General features: G+C 43.6%; 1 protein-coding gene across 1 annotated transcript in view; it reads left to right on the forward strand.

The window, feature by feature from the left end:
- The first annotated feature begins 1,303 nt into the window (after positions 1–1,303).
- The window catches only part of LOC126291460 (galactoside alpha-(1,2)-fucosyltransferase 2-like), a 100,423-nt gene continuing 75,040 nt past the window's right edge, over positions 1,304–26,686 (forward strand). Inside the window, exon 1 of the mRNA XM_049984972.1 lies at positions 1,304–1,447. Within this exon, the coding sequence (XP_049840929.1) occupies positions 1,304–1,447 (144 nt within the window). The remainder of the gene's footprint in view (positions 1,448–26,686) is intronic.

Raw genomic sequence — 26,686 nt, forward strand, 5'->3', positions numbered from 1 at the left:
CTTAAACTTTACACAATAAAGTAAACCTGCTACTAACCACAAAGTGTCCCAATAGTAAACAAATTCGAACCCCAACGTTGTGTAATATCCCTTGTGTGTTTACATTCCGAACTGTAACTCAGCTGTAATAATGTAATATTTGGTATGTATTAATGGACAATTTTTCTAATAACAAAATGTAACCCCCAAAGAAAACATCGCTGTTGTACAACCAACTATTAGAGTCTAGTGCAACTGTTCACAACAAATACCAAAAAAATTGTAATTTTGTAATAATGTTTATTCTAAATAATTCTAATTGGGTGTCATACATGGTACTGACAAACCATAAAATGTGATTTACTAGGTTAAAGAACAGTTTTACAGAATAAAAAGTCAAAAGACCCGTTTTACAATTCCAAAGACCACAATTAAGATTGTATGTAAGTGCGTTATGTCTTAGTCCAGAATGTTTGGTTCGTATGAACACAAGCTTCTTGTAAATAATAGCCAGTGGTTATCTGAAGATGGCCTAATAAGCCGAAAACTAGATCACACAAATAAAAATCAGAAGAACAAAAAACAGCCTAAGTGTTATTCAACCCTCAATAAGTTGGGTGCTAAGCGAGCAGGGCGGATTTCGGCAGGACTTTCGGCCGTTCTTGTAATTGTTTAACTGCTGTGTGTGTCACCCAACGCCGTGGGCCTAGCCCCTAGTAAGTGCGGAAGTGGCATTAACTGAGTGATTTGTCGATGTGTTTAAGCGTTCATTTGTGCACCGTGATTACTCGACAACCGTACCGGGCACCCGCGATTTGGATTGGAGTGTGGATTGTATATTCAGAGCCCCATGAAGAATACTCGCGTGTGACGATATTAACAGGCGACATGTGATGAGCTAACTATTATTATTTTGTCAAATGAAAGGAGTAACTACCTAATCTGTGATGTTTAGACAATAGATATTGAACGGTTAGGCTAAAATCAACTAGTCAATAACGGCGGTTAACTAAGGGAGTGTTTCAAGCTCCACCTACCTGTCCACTTTTATGGTATGTTAATTCCCATCGTGCGGCCGTAATCACGTCTGAAACCTTTTACGTGAATTACCTCAGTACAAGTCACAGCTCCGCCAATGCACTGCCCTTTTATACCTTGTGTACACGATACTACCGCCATCTACAGATGTACATATCGCTTTCCCAGGACTTTTGCCACTCCAGTGTATGCTAGTCTCTTTACATGTGTGATATTGCTTTCCATACATTAACTCGTGATGTGGTTTCAGAGTTGACAATCTGTCTCGTTTTACAGTTTTCCATCCATGGTGGCCACACTGGTGACGGCACGACGCGCAGCAGTTGTCTGGGCACTGGTGACGTCAGTGTCGTTGCTGCTGGCATACAGGTGGTACCAGGAGGAGTTGTCCCTGCTCCGTACTGTCATTGTGGGCACGCAACAGGCACAGGTTAGACAAACATGCCCACACACTCACACACACACACACACACACACACACACACACACACACACACACACATACACACACACACACACACATATATATATATATATATATATATATATATATATATATATATATACTGAAGACCCACAGAAACTGGTACACCTGTCTAACATCGTGTAGGGCCGCTGCCGCTGCGAGTACGCAGAAGTGCTGCAACACGACTTGGCATGGACTCGGCTGATGTCCGAAGTAGCACTGGATGGAACTGACACCGTGGAACCTGCAGGACTGTCCATAAATCCGTAAGAATACGAGGGGTTGGAGATCTCTTCTGAGCAGCAGGTTGCAAGGCATCCCAGTTACCTTCAACAATATTCATGCCTGGCGAGTTTGATGGCGAGCGGAAGTGTTTAAACTCTGAAGAGTGTTCCTGGAGAACTGTGTAGCCATTCTGGTGTGGGATGTCGCCTTGTCCTGCTGGAATTGCCCAAGTCTGTCGGAATGCACAATGGACATGAATGGATGCTGGTGATCAGACAGGATGCTTACGTACGTTTCATCTGTCAGAGTCCTATCTAGACCTAGCAGGGATCCCATATCACTCCAACTGTACATACCCCACACCATTACTGAGCCTCCATCATCTTGAACAGTCCCCTGCTGACGTCCATGGTCCATGGATTCATGAGGATGTCTCCATACCCATTAGCTTCCATCCCCTCGATACAATTTGAAACAAGATTCGTCGGACCAGGCAACATGTTTCCAGTTATTAACAGTCCAATACCGGTATTGACAGGCCCAAGCGCGGTGTAAAGCTTTATGTCATACTGTCATCAAGGGTAGAAGAGTGGGCCTTCCGCCCCAAAAGCCCATATCGATGACGTTTCGTTGCTTCAAATGGCTCTGACCACTATGCGACTTAACTTCTGAGGTCATCAGTCGCCTAGAACTTAGAATTAATCAAACCTAACTAACCTAAGGACATCACACACATCCATTCCCAAGGCAGGATTTGAACCCGCGTCCGTAGCGGTCGCTCGGTTCCAGACTGTAGCGCCTAGAACCGCACGGCCACTCCGGCCGGCTAACGTTCCGTTCAATGCTTCGCACGCTGACACTTGTTGATGGCCCATTATTGAAATCTGTAGCAATTTATGGAACGGTTGCGCTTCAGTCACTTTGAACGATTCTCTTCAGCCGTCGTCCCGTTCCTGCAGCATCTTTTCCAGCTGCAGCGATGTCGGAGATCTGATGCTTTCCGAATTCCTGATATTCACAGTACACTCGCGAAATGGCCACTCGCGAAAATCCCCAATATATCGCTACCTCGGAAATATTGCGTCCCAATGCACTTGCGTCCACAGTAACAACGCGTTCAAACTCACTCAAATCTTGATAACCTGGCATTGTACCAGAAGTAACTGATCTAACAACTGCGCCAGACACTTGTTTGTCTTATATAGGCGTTGTCGATGGCACAGCCGTATTCTACCTGTTTACATATATCTGTATTTGAATATGCATGCCTACACCAGAGAATCGCGCCTACATCTTTTGTGGAGTTTCTGGTGGGGAAGAGTTCCCGATGTTTACTTTATTTATACGAAGCCAACAAGTTGCATAATTACACTACTGACCATTAAAATTGCTACACCAAGAAGAAATGCAGATGATAAACGGGTATTCATTGGACAAATATATTATACTACAACTGAAATCTGATTACATACTCACGCAATTTGGGTGCATAGATCCTGAGAAATCAGTACCAAGAACAACCACCTCTGGCCGTAATATCGGCCTTGATACGCCTGGGCATTAAGTCAAACAGAGCTTGGATGACGTGTACAGGTACAGCTGCCCATGCAGCTTCAACACGATACCACAATTCATCAACAGTAGTGACTGGCGTATTGTGACGAGCCAGTTGCTCGGCCACCATTGAACAGATGTTTTCAATTGGTGAGAGATCTGAAGAATGTGCTGGCCAGGGCGGCAGTCGAACATTTAATGTATCCAGAAAGGCCCGTGCAGAACCTGCAACATGCGGTCGTGTATTATCCTGCTGAAATGTAGGGTTTCGCAGGGATCGAATGAAGGGTAGAGCCACAGGTCGTAACACATCTGTCGTCAATGCGAACAAGAGGTGATCGAGACGCGTAAACAATGGCACCCCATACCATCACGCAGGGTGATACGCTAGTATGGCGACGACAGATACACGCTTCCGATGTGCGTTCAGCACGATGTCGCCAAACGCGGATGCGACCATCATGATGCTGTAAACAGAACCTGGATTCATCCGAAAAAATGACATTTTGCTATTGTGCAACCAGGTTCGTCGTAGAGTACACCATCGCAGGCGCTCCTGTCTGTGATGCAGCGTCAAGGGTAACCGCAGCCATGGCCTTCGAGCTGATAGTCCATGCTGCTGCAAACGTCGTCGAACTGTTCGTGCAGATGGTTGAGATGGTTGTTGTCTTGCGAACGTCCCCATCTGTTGACTCAGGGATCGAGACGTGGCTGCACGATCCGTTACAGCCATGCGGATAAGATGCCTGTCATCTCGATTGCTAGTGACACAAAGCCGTTGGGATCTAGCACGGCGTTCCGTATTACCCTCCTGAACCGACCGATTCCGTAATCTGCTGACCGTCATTGGATCTCGATCAACGCGAGCAGCAGTGTCGCGATACGGTAAACCGCAATCGCGATAGGCTACAATCCGACCTTTATCGAACTCGGAAACGTGATGTTACTCATTTCTCCTCCTTACACGAGGTATCACAACAACGTTTCATTAGTCAACGCCGGTCAACTGCTGTTTGTGTATGAGAAATCGGTTGGAAACTTCCCTCACGTCAGCACGTCATAGGTGTCGCCACCGGCGCCAACCTTGTGTGAGTGCTCTGAAAAGTTGATCATTTGCATATCACAGCATCTTCTTACTGTCGGTTAAATTTCGAGTCTGTAGCCCGCCATCTTCGTGGTGTAGCAAAATTTAATGGCCAGTTGTGTACAATTGTCCTAGATTTCTATTGAAGTTGTATTGTGCTTATGAGTTTCTATAGCCTCTCTGTGCATCTCAGCACACACTGTCTCTTCAGAGTTATCTGGGCACAACTGGGCACCGTGGACTAGACCACTACATGGTTTGGGTGTCGGATTCGCCAGTGTTGTGTTGTCAGTAACTTAACGGCCCGAGAGCTCAGTGACTTCCAACGTGCACTGGTCATTGGGCGTGACCCGAGCCTTTTGAGGCTGCCCAAGTCGACTGTTGGCAATTGTGAGGTGGAAAAGTGAAGGAAGAAGCACAGCTAGACTAAGACCAAGCAGACCAGATGTAAAGGACAGGGATCGTCCAGCGCTGTGGAGGATGGTTGCAAAAAAAGGCGCAAAACAAGCGGAAACAAACACTCGTGAGTGCTACCACCAGTGCGACTATCACAGTAGTGGTTTATACAGGTTTAAAAACAATGGAATATAATGGTCGGTGAACATGAGCCAAACATTATTGTAGTCAGTACTAAACGAAGGTTGAGATGGTGTAAAGAAGAACGCCACTGGGGAGTGGATGACTATAAATGATTTTGGAGTAATTTATCACGATATACCCTGAAGCAGTCTTGGTCTTGGAGAATGCCTGGAGATCGTTACCTGGCATCGTGTGTCGTGCCGACAGTACAAAGGATGTGGTGTTACGGTACGGAGGGTTTTTTCGCGGTTACTGTGTGGTCCCCTTATTGCACTTAAAAAAAAGTTATGCGAAAAGATGTGAACACATTTGGCTGCATTCAGTACAGCATACAGTAGGGGAACATTTTGGAGACAACAGTTGTTTGTACCACCATGATGGAGCACACTGTCATAAAGCCGCATCTGTTAGACGGCGATTTGCGGACAATAACAATCCCACACTGGACTGGCCCGCGCAGGGTCCCTACTTGAATCCAATGGAGCACCTGTAGGGTGAGTCACAACGTTACCTATGCTTCAGACCACAGAGCCCAACATCGCTGCCCAACATGGTTTGCATTCCCCATCCGCACGTCCATCTACACTGAAGCGCGAAAGAAACTGGTACAGGCACGTACCGGGTGATCAAAACGTCAGTATAAATTTGAAAACTGAATAAATCACGGAATAATGTAGATAGAGAGGTACAAATTGACACACATGCTTGGAATGACACAAGGTTTCATTAGAACGAAAAAAATAGAAAAGTTCAAAAAATGTCCGACAGATTGCGCTTCATCTGATCAGAATAGCAATAATTAGCATAACAAAGTAAGACAAAGTAAAGATGATGTTATTTACAGGAAATGCTCAATATGTCCACCATCATTCCTCAACAATAGCTGTAGTCGAGGAATAATGTTGTGAACAGCACTGTAAAGCATGTCCAGTGTGACGGTGAGACACCGGCGTCGGATGTTGTCTTTCAGCATCCCTAGAGATGTCAGTCGATCACGATACACTTGCGACTTCAGGTAACCCCAAAGCCAATAATCGCACGGACTGAGGTCTGGGGACATGGGAGGCCAAGAATGACGAAAGTGGCGGCTGAGTACACGATCATCACCAAACGACGCGAGCAAGACATCTTTCACGCGTCTAGCAATATGGGGTGGAGCGCCATCCTCCATAAACATTGTACGTTCCAGCAGGTGTTTATCAGGCAGGCTGGGGATGTTGCGATTCTGTAACATATCGGCGTACCTCTCACCCGTCACGGTAGCAGTTTTGCTGTCCAACACCATCTGTCTGACATTTTGTGAACTTTTTTTTGGTTCTAATAAAACCCCATGTCATTCCAAGCATGTGTGTTAATTTTTATCTGTCTAACTACATTATTCCGTGGTTTATTAAGTTTTCAAATTTATACTGACTTTTTGATCAGCCGGTATATTCAAATATCGAGATGTGTAAACAGGCAGAATACGGCGCTGCGGTCGCCAACCCTATATAAGACAAGTGTCTGGCGCAGTTAGATCGGTTACTGCAGCTACAATGTCAGGTTATCAAGATTTAAGTGAGTTTGAACGTGGCGTTATAGTCGACTCATGTGAGCCGTGCAGCGGCTCTCGTTGGTGCTGTTTGTAGGTTTCCGCCCTCAGTTGGAGGCCAGACGGTATCGTTTAATTGGCATCGTTGCAGTTGTTTGTGTTCTTCTCATGTTGACTGGCGCCAACGCTTTCTCAAGCCTTGCCTGTTCGTTAGTGGCAGCAGCGGCGGCTATCGATATACAAGGTGTTACAAAAAGGTACTGCCAAACTTTCAGGAAACATTCCTCGCTCACAAAGAAAGAAAATATGTTATGTGGACATGTGTTCAGAAACGCTTACTTTCAATGTTAGAGCTCATTTTATTGCTTCTCTTCAAATCACATTAATCATGGAATGGAAACACACAGCAACAGAACGTACACAGCGTGGCTTCAAACACTTTGTTACAGATAATGTTCAAAATTTCCGTTAGTGAGGATACATGCATCTACCCTCCGTCGCATGGAATCCCTAATGCGCTGATGCAGCTCTGAAGAATGGCGTATTGTATCACAGCCGTCCACAATACGAGCACGAAGAGTCTCTACATTTGGTACCGAGGTTGCGTAGACAAGAGCTTTCAAATGCCCCCATAAATGAAAGTCAAGAGGGTTGAGGTCAGGAGAGCGTGGAAACCAGGGAATTGTTCCGCCTCTATCAATCCATCGGTCACCGAATCTGTGGTTGAGAAGCGTACGAACACTTCGGGTGATTTGTGCAGGAGCTCCATCTTGCATGAACCACATGTTGTGTCGTACTTGTAAAAGCACATATTGTAGCAGCACAGGTAGAGTATGAAATCATGATAACTGGCGGTGAAACGGGGAAGTACAGTAAATACTGACGAAACTAAAATGAGCTCTAACATGGGAATTAAGCGTTTCCGGACACATGTCCATAGAATATCTTTCCTTTATTTGTGTGTGAGGAATGTTTCCTGAAAGTTTGGCCGTACCTTTTTGTAATACTCTGTATAGTAACAGTTGCCGTATCTTTGGGGTGACGTCGTTGTTTTCCCGTATCGTGTGAGTGGGCCAGTTCGGTCGGGGCCTCAGGAGGAGACAGGTCCGTGCAGTGCGAGAACACTCCGGGACCGTTGGCGGCGCGCTTAGACTGCCTGATGGAAGGGCTGTGGTCGCGAGGGTGCACGACCTCGTCGTAAACCGGATCCAGCAAGCTTTAAGATGAGTGCATTCCAATCCAAGTAGAGAAGCCTCCACCATTGCGATATTAGGCAATTCTCCAGTGGCTTTGGTTCGTGTTGCTGCTCGTAGTGTCGCCGAGGCGAAAAGCAGCGAGTGCTTGGGGAAGGCAGATCTGATTAGGTTTCCTCGACTTCTTATTGCTACTTACTGCGTTCAACGTGTCAGAACTTGTTAAGTTCAACCAGCAGTAATTTTTGTTGCCTGGTGGCCGCTAAAGCCCCAATTACCTGCCCTGGCGGTTGGGTTGGTTTTGAGGGAGTAGACCAGACAACGAGGTCGTCGGTCTCATCGGATTATGGAAGGAAGAGGAAGGAAGTCGGCCGTGCCCTTTCAAAAGAACGCGGGATTGAACCGTCGTCCTCCCAAGTGCCAGTCCAGTGCGCTAGCCACTGCGCCACCTCGCTCGGTACCTGCCCTGGGCGTAAGTCTATGTAACGGTAGTGTATGTTTCCTCGCCTTGCCGCTGCTGTCTGGCAAGGCGTGTAGTTTTGACAGCTTTCTTGATTGTAGGCCAGTTGGTGATTCTTCTACTGTGGAGGTGGTGATTCCTTTCTCGTTCCGGGCGCTCTAATCACAGTATTCTCGGGGCGTAGTGCAGCGTGCCGGTACCGGCTTTGGCGTGTAGTTCCATTCTTGCATTTGGTTTATTGGACGTCAGACAGCCTCAACAAGATTACCATTAGTCATTCGTTAGACTGCCACTAGTCTGAGTGACCATCTTGTGAAGTGAATGCAACTCTTGGCTGCCCATCTCGTCGCTCGCGAAAGTGTTTGTTGCCAGACCTTCTCAGAGGTCGATTCCCGGAGCGCCATCTGTGGCTTCTTGGTTCTTGTAAGACATGTGTGTTCTAAAAGGAGCTCTTATGGCCTGTAGTTCAGTGTAATGCTCATTCAGTCCGCGCCTTCTGCCTCTGTACCCTTTAAGAAACTTAGATGCTGGTACTTCTGTTTTATTATTGTATTATTTATTACAATACCTCGTAATACCTACATTGAAGGTTATATATGTCTAGTTAATAGTTCTGGTCCCTTCTGGAATAAATCTAGCAGTGTAGTGTTCAGTGGATGTTAAGAGTCGCGCTTGGAAGGACAGACAGCGTTTGTCGTATTTTTTTGTTTTATTAACCGCATAATCGATTTTCGGTCACTTAGTGATCATCCTCAGTGCAGTAATAAACAATTTAAATTGGTAGGCACAGGTGTCAACAAGCTTAGAGCGAAGTTTATGTGATTTCTCTAAGCTTGTTGACAGCAGTGCCTACCAATTTAAATTGTTTATTACGGCACTGAGGATGGTCACTAAGTGACCGAAAATCGATTTTGCGGTTAATAAAACAAAACAAAAAAAATACAACCAACGCTGTCTGTCCTTCCAAGTATATCCATTATCTGGTCATGGTGCACAGGATACTCCATGGAGTCGCCAATCAGTTAAGTGTCGTGTTACAAAGTTTACCATCATCTTATTTCACCCATTTGGTGATCAGTTGCTTATTTTTTTTAACAACCCTTTGCTATTGTGTTTGCTGTTTCACAGCAGGTTTCTATAATTTTTTGTATTACACTCCTGGAAATTGAAATAAGAACACCGTGAATTCATTGTCCCAGGAAGGGGAAACTTTATTGATACATTCCTGGGGTCAGATACATCACATGATCACACTGACAGAACCACAAGCACATAGACACAGGCAACAGAGCATGCACAATGTCGGCACTAGTACAGTGTATATCCACCTTTCGCAGCAATGCAGGCTGCTATTCTCCCATGGAGACGATCGTAGAGATGCTGGATGTAGTCCTGTGGAACGGCTTGCCATGCCATTTCCACCTGGCGCCTCAGTTGGACCAGCGTTCGTGCTGGACGTGCAGACCGCGTTAGACGACGCTTCATCCAGTCCCAAACATGCTCAATGGGGGACAGATCCGGAGATCTTGCTGGCCAGGGTAGTTGACTTACACCTTCTAGAGCACGTAGGGTGGCACGGGATACATGCGGACGTGCATTGTCCTGTTGGAACAGCAAGTTCCCTTGCCGGTCTAGGAATGGTAGAATGATGGGTTCGATGACGGTTTGGATGTACTGTGCACTATTCAGTGTCCCCTCGACGATCACCAGAGGTGTACTGCCAGTGTAGGAGATCGCTCCCCACACCATGATGCCGGGTGTTGGCCCTGTGTGCCTCGGTCGTATGCAGTCCTGATTGTGGCGCTCACCTGCACGGCGCCAAACACGCATACGACCATCATTGGCACCAAGGCAGAAGCGACTCTCATCGCTGAAGACGACACGTCTCCATTCGTCCCTCCATTCACACATGTCGCGACACCACTGGAGGCGGGCTGCACGATGTTGGGGCGTGAGCGGAAGACGGCCTAACGGTGTGCGGGACCGTAGCCCAGATTCATGGAGACGGTTGCGAGTGGTCCTCGCCGATACCCCAGGAGCACAGTGTCCCTAATTTGCTGGGAAGTGGCGGTGCGGTCCCCTACGGCACTGCACAGGATCCTACGGTCTTGGCGTGCGGTCTGGTCCCAGGTCGACGGGCACGTGCACCTTCCGCCGACCACTGGCGACAACATCGATGTACTGTGGAGACCTCACGCCCCACGTGTTGAGCAATTCGGCGGTACGTCCACCCGGCCTCCCGCATGCCCACTATACGCCCTCGCTCAAAGTCCGTCAACTGCACATACGGTTCACGTCCACGCTGTCGCGGCATGCTACCAGTGTTAAAGACTGCGATGGAGCTCCGTATGCCACGGCAAACTGGCTGACACTGACGACGGCGGTGCACAAATGCTGCGCAGCTAGCGCCATTCGACGGCCAACACCTCGGTTCCTGGTGTGTCCGCTGTGCCGTGCGTGTGATCATTGCTTGTACAGCACTCTCGCAGTGTCCGGAGCAAGTATGGTGGGTCTGACACACCGGTGTCAATGTGTTCTTTTTTCCATTTCCAGGAGTGTATTTCCGTTCCTGGAGTGTAAGGCTTTCAGCTGTGATTGTGGTCATTTGCCTTAAAATTCTAATTCGGTATTTGTATTTTAGTAGTAAGCCTTAAAATCTTATTTACTGCCATTCCTGGCATCTGATGCCTTCTGCTGTGGCGACTTACCTTTAGTATTTCAATACCTGTAAGTTGTAAATTGCAGCGAGTTCTTAAATAATTCTCAATTTATTGCCATTCTTGTCTTGTAAAGCCTTCAGCCGAGATTGTGGGCACTTGCCTTAAAATTCTAATTTGGTATTTGTATTTGTGCAGTAACCCTTTAGAACCTTATTTACTGTCATTATTGGCGTCTGATGCCTTCTGATGTTTTTGCGGCGACTTGTCTTTAATATTTCATGACCTAATTTGTAAGTTGCAGCGAGTTTTAAGCAATTTTTTATTTATTGCCATTCCTGGCGTGTAAGGCCTTCTGCCAAGATCACAGTGGCTTGCTTTTAAAACATTATCTGTATATGTATTTAATGATGATTTGCTAAATTTAAGTCACTGAAAATACTATTATTTACAATGTTTATTCCTTCATTAGTAACGTGTGGTATTTTTTATTTATTGTTGAGTCTGGAATTACTGGTTTAAAATAAATTTTGTGTAACTGTAAAAGGCAACCAATAGTAACTGATTGCGGAACCGCTCACAATCGCAACCGAATCCTGCCTTCCCTTGACTACCAGGGTCAGCACGAGTGATAGCACACTGCATTTCCAGGATAGAGATGGAGATTTTCCCTACGATCATTTCACGAGTGTACCGTAAATATCAGCAGTCCGGAAAAACATCAAATCTCCGACATCGCTGCTGCCGGAAACACATCCAACAACAACGGGACCAACGACTGAAGAGAGTCGTTCAACATGACAGAAGTGCAACCCTTCCGCAAATTGCTGCAGATTTTAATGCTGAGCCATCAAAAAATGTCAGCGTTCGAAAAATTCAACGAAACATCATCGATATGGGCTTTCGGAGCCGAAGGCCACTCGTGTACCCTTGATGACTGCATGACACAAAGCGTTACGCCTTGCCTGGGCCCGTCAACACTGACGTTGAACTGTTGATGATTGGAAATATTTTACCTGATCGGAGAAGTCTCGTTCCAAATTGTATCGAGCGGATGGACGCGAACGGATATGGAGTCAACCTCGTGAATCCATAGACACTGCATGTCAGCAGGTGACTGTTCAAGAGGGTGGAGGCTCTCTAATGGTGTGGGGTGTGTACAAAAAAATGGTTCAAATGGCTCTGAGCACTATGGGACTAAACATCTATGGTCATCAGTCCTCTAGTACTTACAACTACTTAAACCTAACTAACGTAAGGACACCACACAACACCCAGCCATCACGAGGCAGAGAAAATCCGTGACGCCGCCGGGAATCGAACCCGGGAACCCGGGCGTGGGAAGCGAGAACGCTACCGCACGACCACGAGATGCGCGCTGGGGTGTGTACAGTTGGAACTATATGGAACCCCTGATTCGGCTAGATACTACTCTGAGGGGTGACATGTACGTAAGCAACGTGTCTGGCCACCTGCATCTACTCATGTCCATTGTGCATTCCGAAGGACTTGGAAAATTACAGCAGGAGAATCCGACACCCCATACGTCCACAACTGCTACAGAGTCGTTCCAGAACACTCTTCTGAGTTTAAACACTTCCGCCGGCTACCAAACTACGCATACATGAACATTATTGAGCTTACCATGTTCAGAAGAGATCTCCACCCCCTTGTACTCTTACGGATGTATGGACAGCACTGCACAATTCATGGTGTCAGTTCCCTCCAGCACTACTTCAGACATTAGTCGAGTCCATTCCATGTCGTGTTGCGGCACTTGTGCGTGCTCCTGGTGGCCCTACACGATATTAGACACGTGTACCAGTTTCATTGGCTGCTCAGCGTATATGATTACTCTGCATTTCACAGTTATGGGTTTAGCAGAGGGTTTAGTGAACGACTTTCAAGCTATTTCGCTACCATTCCACCACTGAAAACAGGGCACTGATAAAACAGACACCCAAATCTTTCCATGCGAGCTCTGGTTTTGCTTATTTTATAATGATCATCGTTTCTTCATATGTAGGTGGTCGCCAAATAAATATTTTTTTCTCCCTTTGTAGATGGGTGCCAATAAAATATTTTCACATTCGTGGCAGAAAGATGGCGATTGAAATTTTATGGGAAGGTTCTGCCTCAATGAAAGAAGCCATTGTTTTATCGATTTACAAACCAATTCGCTTATCATATCCGTGGCACTCCCTCCCCTACTTTGTACTCGCACAAAACGAGCGGTTCTTCTGGGAACTTGATCGCTGTCCTCCGTCAGTCCTATATGATGCGGCTACCTCACCTTCAGAAGAACAAGTGTAATGTAAGCACTCTCTTTAGTAGAACTATTTGTTCTGCCAGTAAATCGCAGTCTTTGGCTTGCTTTCCAATTTAAGTTATTCGTAATTGTACTCCATAGGTATTTTGTCGCATCTAAAGCTTTTAGATTTGCGTTATTTATCGTGTAATCGAAATTTAGCACATTCTGTTTAGCAATCACGTGGATGACCTGTCACTTTTCGTTATTTAGAGTCAACTGTCACTTTTCGCACCATACATGTATCCTGTCTGAATCATTTTGCAATTGTTTTTGATCATTTTTGGACTTTACAAGACGGTAAGCCGGCCGGTGTGGGCGAGCGGTTGTAGGCGCTACAGTCGGGAATCGCGCGACAACTACGGTCGCAGGTTCGAATACTGCCTTGGGCATGGGTGTGTGTGATGTCCTTAGGTTAGTTAGGTTTAAGTAGTTCTAAGTTCTAGGGGACTGATGACATCAGAAGTTGACTCCCATAGTGCTCAGAGCCATTTGAACCATTTGAACCAAGACGGTAAATATTTGTAACGTCTCCAAGCAATCTAAGAGGGCTGCTCACAATGTCTCAGGAACAGGAACATCAGAAGACCTGTAACACTTCTTGGGGAACGCCAGATATTACTCTTGCTTTATGTGATAAAATTCGGTCAATTACTGCTAACTGTGATCTTTCTGACAGAAATCTCGTATCCAGTCGCACAACTGAATCGATGCTCCATACGCACGTAATTTGGTTAGAAGTCGCTTGTGAGGAACTGTGTCAAAGGCCCTCTGGAAATCTAAAAACATTAGAATAAGTTTGACATTTTCTGGATGGGACTCATTGCTCCGTGTAAATAAAGAGCTAGTTTTATTTCACAAGAACGATGTTTCCTGAATCCATGTGGGCTCTTTGTAATAAATTATTGTTTTCGAGGTAATTCATGACGTTGGAACACAGTGTACGTTCCGACCATGTTCTTTCTCTCAAGCATTATGTTTTGATAAGAATATGTAATGTGACACAGTATACGTGTATGTACATTGTTCCATAGTATTTATAGTGTCATACGTCAAATTTATAAAAAGGTCTTCGTAAATTTAACACATAGCCTGATACTTCTGTAGTACCATGATAAATGTGTTACATCAAGCTATGTTACTGCCTGATGTTCTGCAAGGCCTACCCAGTTTCTAACTATCCTACGCAATTTTTGTTGATGCTGTCTTCTTTACTGCTACTAATGCTATGTTAATTCAAATTCATCTACTTTTAAGTTTTTAGGCGCTGTTGCGCTGATGTCTTTATTGGCCTGTTGCCTTTTGTCTGTTGCCTGTTGCCTTTTGTCTAGGAACTGAGCTACCTAAGCACGACTCACGCAACGTCCTCACAGCTTTGCTTCTGCCAGTACCTCGTCTCCTACCTTCCAAACTTTACAGAAGCTCTCTTGCGAGCATTTGCCCGCAAAAGGCAAAGGTCCCGAGTTCGAGTCTCGGTCCGGCACACAGTTTTAATGTTCCAGGAAGTTTCAGCCACACATACGTTTATTAACTAACCAGATGAATTTTGAGCAATGTATTCAAAATTGAGAAATAATTTTGCCGAATAGTAGCTGATCTTTCTCACAGACTCTGAATCTGCTATAGGGGTATCGGTCTCCTCAGAAGTAAGTTCTTTTGCATATAACGCCATTAAAGGTTTTAATGGTTATATTAATCCAATTCCTAAAGTAAAGTTAGCTATTGTTATGTATCCATATTTCCACGAGCGCATGCGCATGACTTTCAGCAGTGCTCGGTACATACAGGGTGTTTCAAAAATGACCGGTATATTTGAAATGGCAATAAAAACTAAACGAGCAGCGGTAGAAATACACCGTTTGTTGCAATATGCTTGGGACAACAGTACATTTTCAGGCGGACAAACTTTCGAAATTACAGTAGTTACAATTTTCAACAACAGATGGCGCTGCAAGTGATGTGAAAGATATAGAAGACAACGCAGTCTGTGGGTGCGCCATTATGTACGTCGTCTTTCTGCTGTAAGCGTGTGCTGTTCACAACGTGCAAGTGTGACGGACTTGGAACGTGACGGATGAACGTGCTGGAAACGTAGGGCGACCGCGTACGGCAACCACAGAGAGCAACGCACAGCTAGTGCAGCAGGTGATCCAACAGCGGCCTCGGGTTTCCATTCGCCGTGTTGCAGCTGCGGTCCAAATGATGCCAACATCCACGTATCGTCTCATGCGCCAGAGTTAACACCTCTATCCATACAAAATTCAAATGCGGCAACCCCTCAGCGCCGCTACCATTGCTGCACGAGAGACATTCGCTAACGATATAGTGCACAGGATTGATGATGGCGATATGCATGCGGGCAGCATGTGGTTTACTGACGAAGCTTATTTTTACCTGGACGGCTTCGTCAATAAGCAGAACTGGCGTATATGGGGAACCAAAAAGCCCCATGTTGCACCCCCATCGTCCCTGCATCCTCAAAAAGTACTGGTCTGGGCCGCCATTTCTTCCAAAGGAATCATTGGCCCATTTTTCAGATCCGAAACGATTACTGCATCACGCTATCTGGACATTCTTCGTGAATTTGTGGCGGTACAAACTTCCTTAGACGACACAGCGAACACCTCGTGGTTTATGCAAGATGGTGCGCGGCCACATCGCACGGCCGACGTCTTTAATTTCCTGAATATATATTTCGATAATCGTGTGATTGCATTGGGCTATCCGAAACATACAGGAGGCGGCGTGGATTGGCCTCCCTATTCGCCAGACATGAACCCCTGTGACTTCTTTCTGTGGGGACACTTGAAAGACCAGGTGTACCGGCAGAATCCAGAAACAATTGAACAGCTGAAGCAGTACTTCTCATCTATATGTGAAGCCATTCCGCCAGACACGTTGTCAAAGGTTTCGGGTAATTTCATTCAGAGACTACGCGATATTATTGCTACGCATGGTGGATATGTGGAAAATATCGTACTATAGAGTTTCCCAGACTTCAGCTCCTTCTGTTGTTGACAATTGTAACTACTGTAATTTCGAAAGTTTGTCTGCCTGAAAATGTACTGTTGTCCCAAGCATATTGCAACAAACAGTGTATTTCTATCGCTGCTTGTTTTGTTTGTATTGCCGTTTCAAATAAACCGGTCATTTTTGAAACACCCTGTAGCTACTCGCCGCGTTCAGTTCCGGCGCAGCTCTCACAGCCTACGACAGTCTTCATCCGCGCAGTGGGGCCTGCTGTTTCTCTATAGCCCAAGTAATGCAGATTATGACTATTTACTACGGTGTTACAGTTTTATACTTAACACGGCCAAACTTTGGCATGCAGTAGCTTAGTGTCCCTCGCTTCTGAAGGCCAAATTATTTTGGCTGAAACCTGGGTAAAGTTTGGTTTTCTATTTGCAACTGAGGCTGACGTGTTACATGTTCAATTATCACAGTTGCTGACAGGGCTGCACAGTGTTAAAAATTCGTTCTGTTTAAAAATTCTTGACAGTCGTTCTGATACTACTGACTATGGAATAAGGAAACGTGTACCGGTACTGTTGTTGCTGAGATTCTAGGGTAGGCGACTTTCGGAGGGACTAATATGGACCAAAAGAAAAAACAAGAAAACAAAAAACAGCTCGTAAACGTGGTCTCTAAAATCTATACTTTATGAGCGATGAGCACTTGTTCATCTTAGATACTGTGAAACACATCTCTTCTACTTCAATCTCGTTGCTATCCCCATTTGTGGAAGTGGTGGTATGGACCAAAATGGGAATGAAAGTACAGGAATTATGGGTTCTAAAACGCATACCTTAAGTGTTATAGGCAATTGTTCAGCAGAAGAGATGTGTTTCACAATAGTGAAGATGAATAAGTGCTCGTAGCTCTTAAGGTGTGAATTTAGAGCCCAATGTCTACTACATATTTTTTTTCTTGTTTCGGTCCATACTACTATTTAGAAAAGTTGCTTGCCCTACCTTTTAGCAATAATACTAACGGCACATGTTTTCCACTGTGAGAATCATTTTTGCTTGTACCTTTCGACTAAGTCATTTGTGGACGAGAGTTCTTTACATCAGATTGATACATTTACCCTTCTCCATCATCCCTGAAAGTATGTACTATTGTCACGGAACCAACCTGCATAAGTGAACTGGTGGTAAATGTATGTGGTGTGCGTACTGTAAGACCTTTGCTACACACACCATCAGATTATTTGACTTGTTGCTCTAACGAAGTAGGCGAGTGTCAGCAGTATGTCTCGTGGTCTTATTGTGGCGTGTTTATCTTCTGCCGTTAGGTCAGACGATAAAAATGCCACTTGCACGCTTAGAGTAGCAGATTCTCGGTGACCAGCTTTAAACAGAACTTGATTAATTTTCACACACATTTATTACAATAAGAAAAAGCATAGATATTACGTAACTTGATTCTAATTGCTGTTCGCAATTGACAATCTGAAGTTCCTTTGGTCTTGGTACATTAATCTTATTCTCACATATCTCTGATACTTGACAAAGTGTCTATACATTAATCTTCATGGCTACATACAGGAATATGGTAATCTTATTAGGCGCAGACTGAAACTTAAGAACAGACTAATGCAGACTAATGCAAATTGTCAGAAGTCTGTACACTCGTTATAATGTCTCGCGCGTTCAGGTATCACTGCGTGAGTGTGATCCACGAGGAGAAAAGGTTCTACGTTAGCAGCAATCTCATTGGCTGCGTTACATATTAATACGTGGATCGGCGGAAGCAGAATTTGGTCCGTCTCTAAGATGGCGCCATCTCGTAGTGCGGAGACGTACGAACGCCGCGCCTGCACTGTTGTGCTTAGAGGGGCGCGCTCTAGTGGGAAAGTTGTGTACGCACTGACCACGTGCAAATGTACACAACAATGTAGAAAGTTCCATAGGATTGTTCGTAGATGATGCTGTGGTTTTATATTTATTTGTATGTCTTACATGGCCATTTTACATTGTTTTGTGAGGTATTTATTTATATAAACTATCTGTACCCAGCCACGCTTTGCTGTGGCTCAGTCTGCTTAAATGGAAGAGAAAGAAAAGAGGAGGTAAACCTTTCTTCATATGTATGGGAACTGAATATAAATACTAATCCCACTTTCTCCCCTGTCTCTGCCATCTTCCCCTCCCTCCTTTTTTTGTCCATCTCCTGGTCCTTGCCCTTCTCTCCATCCATCACCCCTCCCCCTCTCTCAATGTCCCCTTGTCCCTCTCTCTGCCCATGACCTCTTCTACCCTTTCTCTTTTATCTTCTCCTCTCTCTCTCTCTCTTCCTTCTACCACATCTCTCTATCCATCTCATCCTTCCATTTTCTGTGTCCATTTCGTACCGCCACTCTGTCTCTCTCACCTTGAGCCTTGTTTATTGTTATTGAAGTTCCAGATTGCATACAAGAATTCTAATCATAAACCAGTCATGTATTAAAAAGTGTACAGGGTGAGTCATCACCTAACATTAGCTCTGGAAACATCTCCAAAACCACAACAAACACTGAATCACCAGTTACACAGACCGAAAGTGAGGAGGGGGTTTGGTGTAATTGATCAACATAAAACATTGAGAAATGCACCGAAGTATGATTTTCAGCACGTACTTACTTTTCTTTAAATGAAAACCTGTTATTATTTTTAGCACAACTGAAAATAAAAAATGCTTAATCAATGCCGTTTCTTATATTGTAAAATGTTAATTACATCCAGTTTAATTTGTAACTTAAAGTCGACGCGCAAGTAACTCCTCAGCAGTTCAATCGAGTGTTTCGCAGAGAACCGAATTAATAAGGGATACAAAAAGAACAGTGATGTAACGTAGGTACAGAAGAGACTTCTGTAATTTCGAAAGTTTGTCCGCCTGAAAATGTACTGTTGTCCCAAGCATATTGCAACAAACGGTGTATTTCTATCGCTGCTCTTTTAGTTTTTATTGCCGTTTCAAATATACCGGTCATTTTTGAAACACCCTGTAGCATCCCCGTTAGGTATATATTGTCCTCCTGTGAGAACTCTGTAACTACGCAGTCGGTTCATCAAAAAATTTGTCGTTTTGGTGCTCCCACACAGTGTAGCGGAATTCGCTTTTAATTCGAACACGGGGGTTGTTATCCCTTCGCTCTGGCAAAAGCTGTCCTCTCTCTGGCTCGTCGTTCTGTCCGAAGTAGGTGCGTGTTCACTCACCCCTCTGAGGGGATGGGCCTCCCAGCGGGCTGGTTGCCTCTTTAGAACGAAAATTCCTGTGGCCGTCATGTTGTGTATGCCAGCCTCGACTTTTTCAACCTCAGTGTGCACTTGTGATTTACTTATTAGATTTGCATATCGCTTACACGAATTCATACAAAATGGACTCTACCTTATCGAGTTTGGGTTCGAATGAAGCGTCTTGATGTGCAGAATACGATTGTGAAGACGGAATATGTAAGAAATGAACGTCAGGAGACCACCCCACCTTACAAGGGAAACAGTGGTTGAGACGGGAGTGAGGTAGGTTTGTAGCCTATCCCCGATGTTATTCAATCTGTACATCGAGCAAGCAGTAAAGGAAACCAAAGAAAAGTTTGGAGTAAGAATTAAAGTTCAGGGAAAAGTAGTAAAAACTTTGAGGTTTGTCGATGAGATTATAATTCCGTCAGAGACAGCAAAGGACCTGGAAAAGCAGTAGCACGGAATGGACGTTTCCTTGAAAAGAGGATGTACGACGAACATCAACAAAATGAAAACAAGAATAATGGAATGCAGTAGAATTAAATCAGGTGATGCTGGGAGAATAGATTAGAAAACAAAGTGCTTAAAGCAAAGATTGTGTTTTGTTATTTGGACAGTACTACAACTGATGATGGCCGACGTAGAGTGGATATAAAATGTAAACTGGCAGTGGCAAGAAAAGTGTTTCTGAAGAAGATCAGTTATGTTAACATCGAATATAGGTTTAAGTGTTAGGAAGGCTTTTCTGAGGATATTTGTCTGGAGTGTAGCGATGTATGTAAGTGAAACACGGACGATAAACAGTATAGGCAAAAAGAGAACAGGAGCATTTGAAACGTACTGCTGCCAAAGAATGTTGAAGATTAGACGGGTATATCACGTAACTAATGAAGAGGTACTGAATAAAATGGAGAAGACAAGAAATTTGTGGCACAACCTAACCAGAAGGAGGTTGATAGGACACATCGGTTGATAGGACACATTCTGGGGAATCAAGGGATTACCAATTTAGTATTTAAGGGAAGTGTGGAGGGTAAAAATCGTAGAGGGAGACCAAAGGATGCATACATTGAGCAGATTCAGAAGGATGTAAGTTGCAGTAGTTATTCGGTGATGAAAAGGCTCATGCACGATAGAATAGCATAGTGTTGCATCAAAACAGTGTTTGGACTGAAGACCACAACATGTGTCTGTCCGATAGAGGAAGCCAAACAATCTTACGACTGTGCCATCGTGAACCGCCCACGCTCACCCGTCCCTTGTCCATCTCGTCATCGCTTATTCTGCAGTCGTTGCCCCATTTCCATCTGTCTGTGGCACCTGTCGACGTGGTGGTTCCATGCCCCTCATGCCAATGATTCAACCTTTCTGAAAGTCGGAAAGATAGCAACAAGCTGCACATGAATATCTTCTGAGCACGCTATGCTGCGATATCCGTCTGAAAAGACTCATCCAATAGCCGTCTTGTATTCATACCATTCTTCAACTCGAAGAATGTCTTCCTCCTGTATCGAAAATAAGCTCACAGTAGGAGAAAATTTTAATCAACATGTCCCACCAGTGCGGATGCACTGGAGTATAGGTTTTGATCGTGTGATGTTATTTCTTGCAATCCTTTTTCAATATTGTTTCCTACAGAAATTAAGTATTGCCACGACAGTGATTAAGACCTGAAGCGTGAATTCTCCGTTCCACATGGATCCATACTTGAACCATTCCCTTTCATTTTCTATACAAATCACCTCCCAAACGTTGCTAATTATGGTCACATATTTAGGTGCATCGAAGATACAACTCTACTCATCAAGGAAAATGACACAGAAAATCTTGAAATAAAAGCCAGCTTGGTAGTAAATAAATTTGCACAATAATGCTGCTACAACACTTTGGTTAAATTTAAAACTAATAACAAACATAATGAAGATATTAACATTAGCACTGATTAGTGAACAGTAGAAAAATTTGCATGTATAAAATTCAAGGAAAGCTTTTCTGAAGAAGAGAAATTTGTTAACATCGAGTATAGATTTAAGTGTCAGGAAGTCGTTTCTGAAAGTATATGTATGGAGTGTAGCCATGTATGGAAGTGAAACATGAACGATAAATAGTTTGGACAAGAAGAGAATAGAAGCTTTCGAAATGTGGTGCTACAGAAGAATGCTGAAGATTAGATGGATACATCACATAACTAATGAGGAGGTATTGAATAGGATTGGAAAGAAGAGAAGTTTGTGGCACAACTTGACTAGAAGAAACGATCGGCTGGTAGGACATGTCCTGAGGCATCAAGGGATCACAAATTTAGCATTGGAGGGCAGTGTGGAGAGTAAAAATCGTAGAGGGAGACCAAGAGATGAATACACTGCGCAGATTCAGAAGGATGTAGGTTGCAGTAGGTATTGGGAGATGAAGAAGCTGGCACAGGATAGAGTAGCATGGAGAGCGGCAACAAACCAGTCTCAGGACTGAAGACAACAACAACAACAACAACAAAATTCCTTGGTATAATAATAGCTAAAAATGTATACTGGAATAAGCACATAGAACGCATAAGAGAAAAACTCAGTTTCAAGCCAACATGCCCTATAAACACTGCTATCTAAAATATACAAACACGTAGAAATCGCTATAATTGATTCTATGTCATGATACCTCCAGGAGAGATACTGCTATACAGGGGAAAACAATAAGAATGATAGCCAAACTTAAATGGAGTGAATCATTTAGGCCAGCATTTAAAGTACTTAATATACTATCACTATCAAGCATATACCTACAGGAATTCCTGTGCTGGACAAAATTCTGACTCTCAAGATAGCGAGACACGACACACCTTTGATGCAAAGAAACAAAATCTATTTACTGGGCCCAGAGACAACACAGAGAAATTCTAATAAAATCCATCCTATGGAGAATGGAAGGCTGTAGCAAAACTCCCTCCAGACTTGGGAAATATAAACAATACAAAGATCTTCGAAAGATCTCTCAAAACATTTTTGATACAAAACTGTTCATATAGTATAAAAATAAACTCTCCCACTCTCTTCCATACAAAATAAAATACAATTAAAGCGCCATGCCATATGTTGGTCAGACTAGACCAAGCTTGCGAATTCGATTCAAAGAACACACAAACGCATTTAGATTCATAACCCAAAAAATATGCCATAGCTAAATACATGCAGAACGTGGGATATTCCTTTGATAACATAGAGGACAATTGAACAGTATTTTCTAAAAGAAACAAAAAACACAATTCAGTGTTTCTGAAGAACTGGGAATTTTCAGTCACAATAGAAAACATGGACGGAACACACTAATTGCGAAAGCTGAGTGGCAATGAGCTTCTTTCATAGTTCTGCAGATACGCTAGATGATGCAATATAACTCTTTGCACTTCCTACTTCCTGAGTGACATTAATAAAAAAAACAACTCAAAACACTGTACAGAAACACTAAGAATTAGAGTATGTGGCTACTACAGGGTGTCCAGAAAAGGACTCCCTGATTTCAAAATTAAATATCTCGAAAACAAAGAACGATAGAGGAATGCAGTAAACGGTATGTTTATTGTGAAAGCTGTAAGAAGTTTATACAGCAGTTTGAAATGATAGTTACAAAAGCTGCTAACAGATGGCGCTGTAATCGCCATACATAATGCCTAGTATAAATAGTGATCCGAAGCCCAGAGCGATGAGTTCGACTACTGAAACGTGAAAGGAGGTTAGCGTTCCGAAGGAAGAGATTAAAACCATGTACTCCATTGAACAACGCGTCTTTCTGGTGCTAGAGTACCATAGGTTAGAACAGAGTCCTACTGCAACAAGGTGTAGTTTTCAAGCACGATTTAATGTTCCAAAAGGACTCAATGCGAAAACAATTCGTACTCTCTTCGCAAAATTTCAACGAACAGGCAGCGTAACTGATGATCTAATGGGGCATGTTGGCCGTAAGCAAACCGTAGTTACGCCTGAAAATTATTCAGCGAAATCCAATGTTATCCGTCCGTAGAATTGCATCTGAGACTGGTTTGAAGCGTTCCAGCACGTAGAAAATACTGAGAAACAGACTACACATGTTTCCATTCAAAATTCAAACGCAACAGGCCATACCCGTACGAGCTGTGCAACAAAGGGTTGCCTTTGCTAATCAGATGCTCACAATGACTGATAGAGAAGGATTTGATGTTGGCTGCATCTGGTTTACAGATGAAGCACACTTCCACCTGAATGGATACGTGAATAAGCAGAAATGTCGATTTTGGGGTTCCGAAAAGCCATATTGGTGTGAAGTGAAACCTCTGCATTCTCCTAAAGTTACTGTGTGGGCTGCAGTATGCAGCAGAGGCATTATTGGCCCTTTTTTCATTCGAGAAACTGTCACTGGTGCACGTGACGTTGCAATTTCGGAACAATTTGTCGCCACACAGCAAGCGTTAGAAGATCGACCAGGTACTGAATGGTTTATGCAAGATGGATCCCGACCACATCGGACCGAGCAAGTGTTTCGCTTTCTTGAGGAATACTTCGGGAATCGAGTCATTGCTTTGGAATATCCCATATTTACTGATGCAGGCATAGATTGGCCTCCATATTCGCCGGATTTGACTCCCTGTTTTTTGTGGGGCACAGTGAAAGACATGGACTACCCGAAACGTCCCGCCACGCTGGACGAGCTTCAATCGGCGATCTCTGTGGCATGTGAATCCATTTCGGTTGAGACACTACGAAATGTGATGGCGAATTTCATTCTTCGTTCGCGCCACCTCTATAGTGACAATAGTGAACATTTTGAAAACATTGTGATGTGATTGTTTGCAAAGATTGTTTTCATATAATTATTTCACTTATGTATGCTGATATGCGCTGTACAGCGTACAGAGCCATCTGTTAGCAGCTTTTGTAACTATTATTCCAAACTGCAGTATAAACTTCTTGCACAATAAACATATCGTTTACTGCATTCCTCTATCGATCTTTATTTTCGAGATATTTAATTTTGAAATCAGGGAGCCCTTTTCTGGACCCCCTGTATGTCTGGAACTTTTATTTTCTTATTTTTATTTTTGTCTTCACTGCCATGTATTTGCAACAGAAATATCTGTAACAAGGTACTGTAAATAATGAAACAATGTTATAACTGTTGTATGTGTCTATGGTCTACAATGTAAGTAATGAATGATCAGTGAGGCAAGGTACTATATATTTACACTATTATTATCTCACTGGGGGAAAGATAGATAGAGCCTACAGGAAAATTAAAGAGACATTTGGAGAAAAGAGAGCCACTTGTATGAATATCAAGAGCTCAGATGGAAACCCAGTTCTAAGCAAAGAGGGAAAAGCAGAAAGATGGAAGGAGTATATAGAGGGTCTATAAAAGAGCGATGTACTTGAGGACAATATTATGGAAATGGAAGAGGATGTGGAGATACGATATTGCGTGAAGAATTTGACAGAGCACTGAAAGACCTGAGTCGAAACAAGGCCCCGGGAGTAGACAACATTCCATTAGAACTACTGACGGCCTTGGGAGAACGAGTCCTGACAAAACTCTTCCATGTGGTGAGCAAGATGTACGAGGCAAGCGAAATACCCTCAGACTTCAAGAAGAATGTAATAATTCCAATCCCAAAGAAAGCAGCTGTTGACAGATGTGAAAATTACCGAACTATCAGTTTAATAAGTCACAGCTGCAAAATACTAACACGAATTCTTTACAGACGAATGGAAAAACTGGTAGAAGCCGATCTCGGGGGAGATCAGTTTGGATTCCGTAGAAATGTTGGAACACGTGAGGCAATACTGACCTTACGACTTATCTTAGAAGAAAGATTAAGAAAAGGCAAACCTACGTTTCTAGCATTTGTAGACTTAGAGAAACTTTTGTCAATGTTGACTGCAATACTCTCTTTCAAATGCTAAATGTGGCAGGGGTAAAATATAGGGAGCGAAAGGATATTTACAATTTGTACAGAAATCAGATGGCAGTTATAAGAGTTGAGGGGCATGAAAGGGAAGCAGTGGTTGGCAAGGGAGTGAGACAGGGTTGTAGCCTCTCCCCGATGTTATTCAATCTGTATATTGAGCAAGCAGTAAAGGAAACGAAAGAAAAATTCGGAGTAGGTATTAAAATCCAGGGAGAAGAAATAAAAACTTTGAGGTTCGCCGATGATATTGTAATTCTGTCAGAGACAGCAAAGGACTTCGAAGAGAAGTTGAATGGAATGGACAGTGTCTTGGAAGGAGGGTATAAGATGAACATCAACAAAAGCAAAACAAGGATAATGTAATGTAGTCGAATTAAGTCGGGTGATGCTGAGGGAATTAGATTAGGAAATGAGACACTTAAAGTAGTAAAGGAGTTTTGCTATTTGGGGAGCAAAATAACTGATGATGGTCAAACTAGAGAGGATATAAAATGTAGACTGGCAATGGCAAGGAAATCGTTTCTGAAGAAGAAAAATTTGTTAACATCGAGTATAGATTTAAGTGTCAGGAAGTCGTTTCTGAAAGTATTTCTATGGAGTGTAGCCATGTATGGAAGTGAAACATGGACAATAAATAGTTTGGACAAGAGGAGAATAGAAGCTTTCAAAATGTGGTGCTACGGAAGAATGTTGAAGATTAGGTCGGTAGATCACGTAACTAATGAGGAGGTATTGAATAGGATTGGAAAGAAGAGAAGTTTGTGGCACAACTTGACTAGAAGAAGGGATCGGCTGATAGGACAAGTCCTGAGGCATCAAGGGATCACGAATTTAGCATTGGAGGGCAGCGTGGAGGGTAAAAATCGTAGAGGGAGACCAAGAGATGAATACACTAAGCAGATTCAGAAGGATGTAGGTTACAGTAGGTACTGGGAAATGAAGGAGTTTGCACAGGATAGATTAGCATGGAGAGCTGCATCGAACCAGTCTCAGGGCTGAAGACCACAGCAACAACAACAATCTTTGGTTTGTTTGTGTTACGGGGCTTGTTCTGTGAGAGAAATTAAGTTAAAAACGTATAGTTATGACGAACCGCAGGGTTCTGTGCTCTGGAAAATATTCCGAGTAACACTGTCACCATATAAAATTTATAGTCTTATTTCCATATTACGGTAATAAGTGCCTGTTACGTGTTTTTGTAGGAAAATGTAACAACAAGTAACTGGCTGCATCCAGTTAGAAAAAATGCAACATAATATCGCTGTTCCAGCTGAAGATGGTAGTGCTAACGCTATAAACGTGTCTTGGGATGAAATAAGAAAAGTGACTCACACAGATAATTGTTTTATTTGAACTTTTATTGTCATAAATAGTGTCAGGTCGATACATCAGTCCAATATAGACGACATAAGATAATAAACGATTTTATGCACAGTACAGTATGAGACAAACAGAATTATAA

This window comes from Schistocerca gregaria, chromosome 9 (assembly GCF_023897955.1).
Source record: "Schistocerca gregaria isolate iqSchGreg1 chromosome 9, iqSchGreg1.2, whole genome shotgun sequence".
In the NCBI taxonomy this organism is placed as follows: domain Eukaryota; kingdom Metazoa; phylum Arthropoda; class Insecta; order Orthoptera; family Acrididae; genus Schistocerca; species Schistocerca gregaria.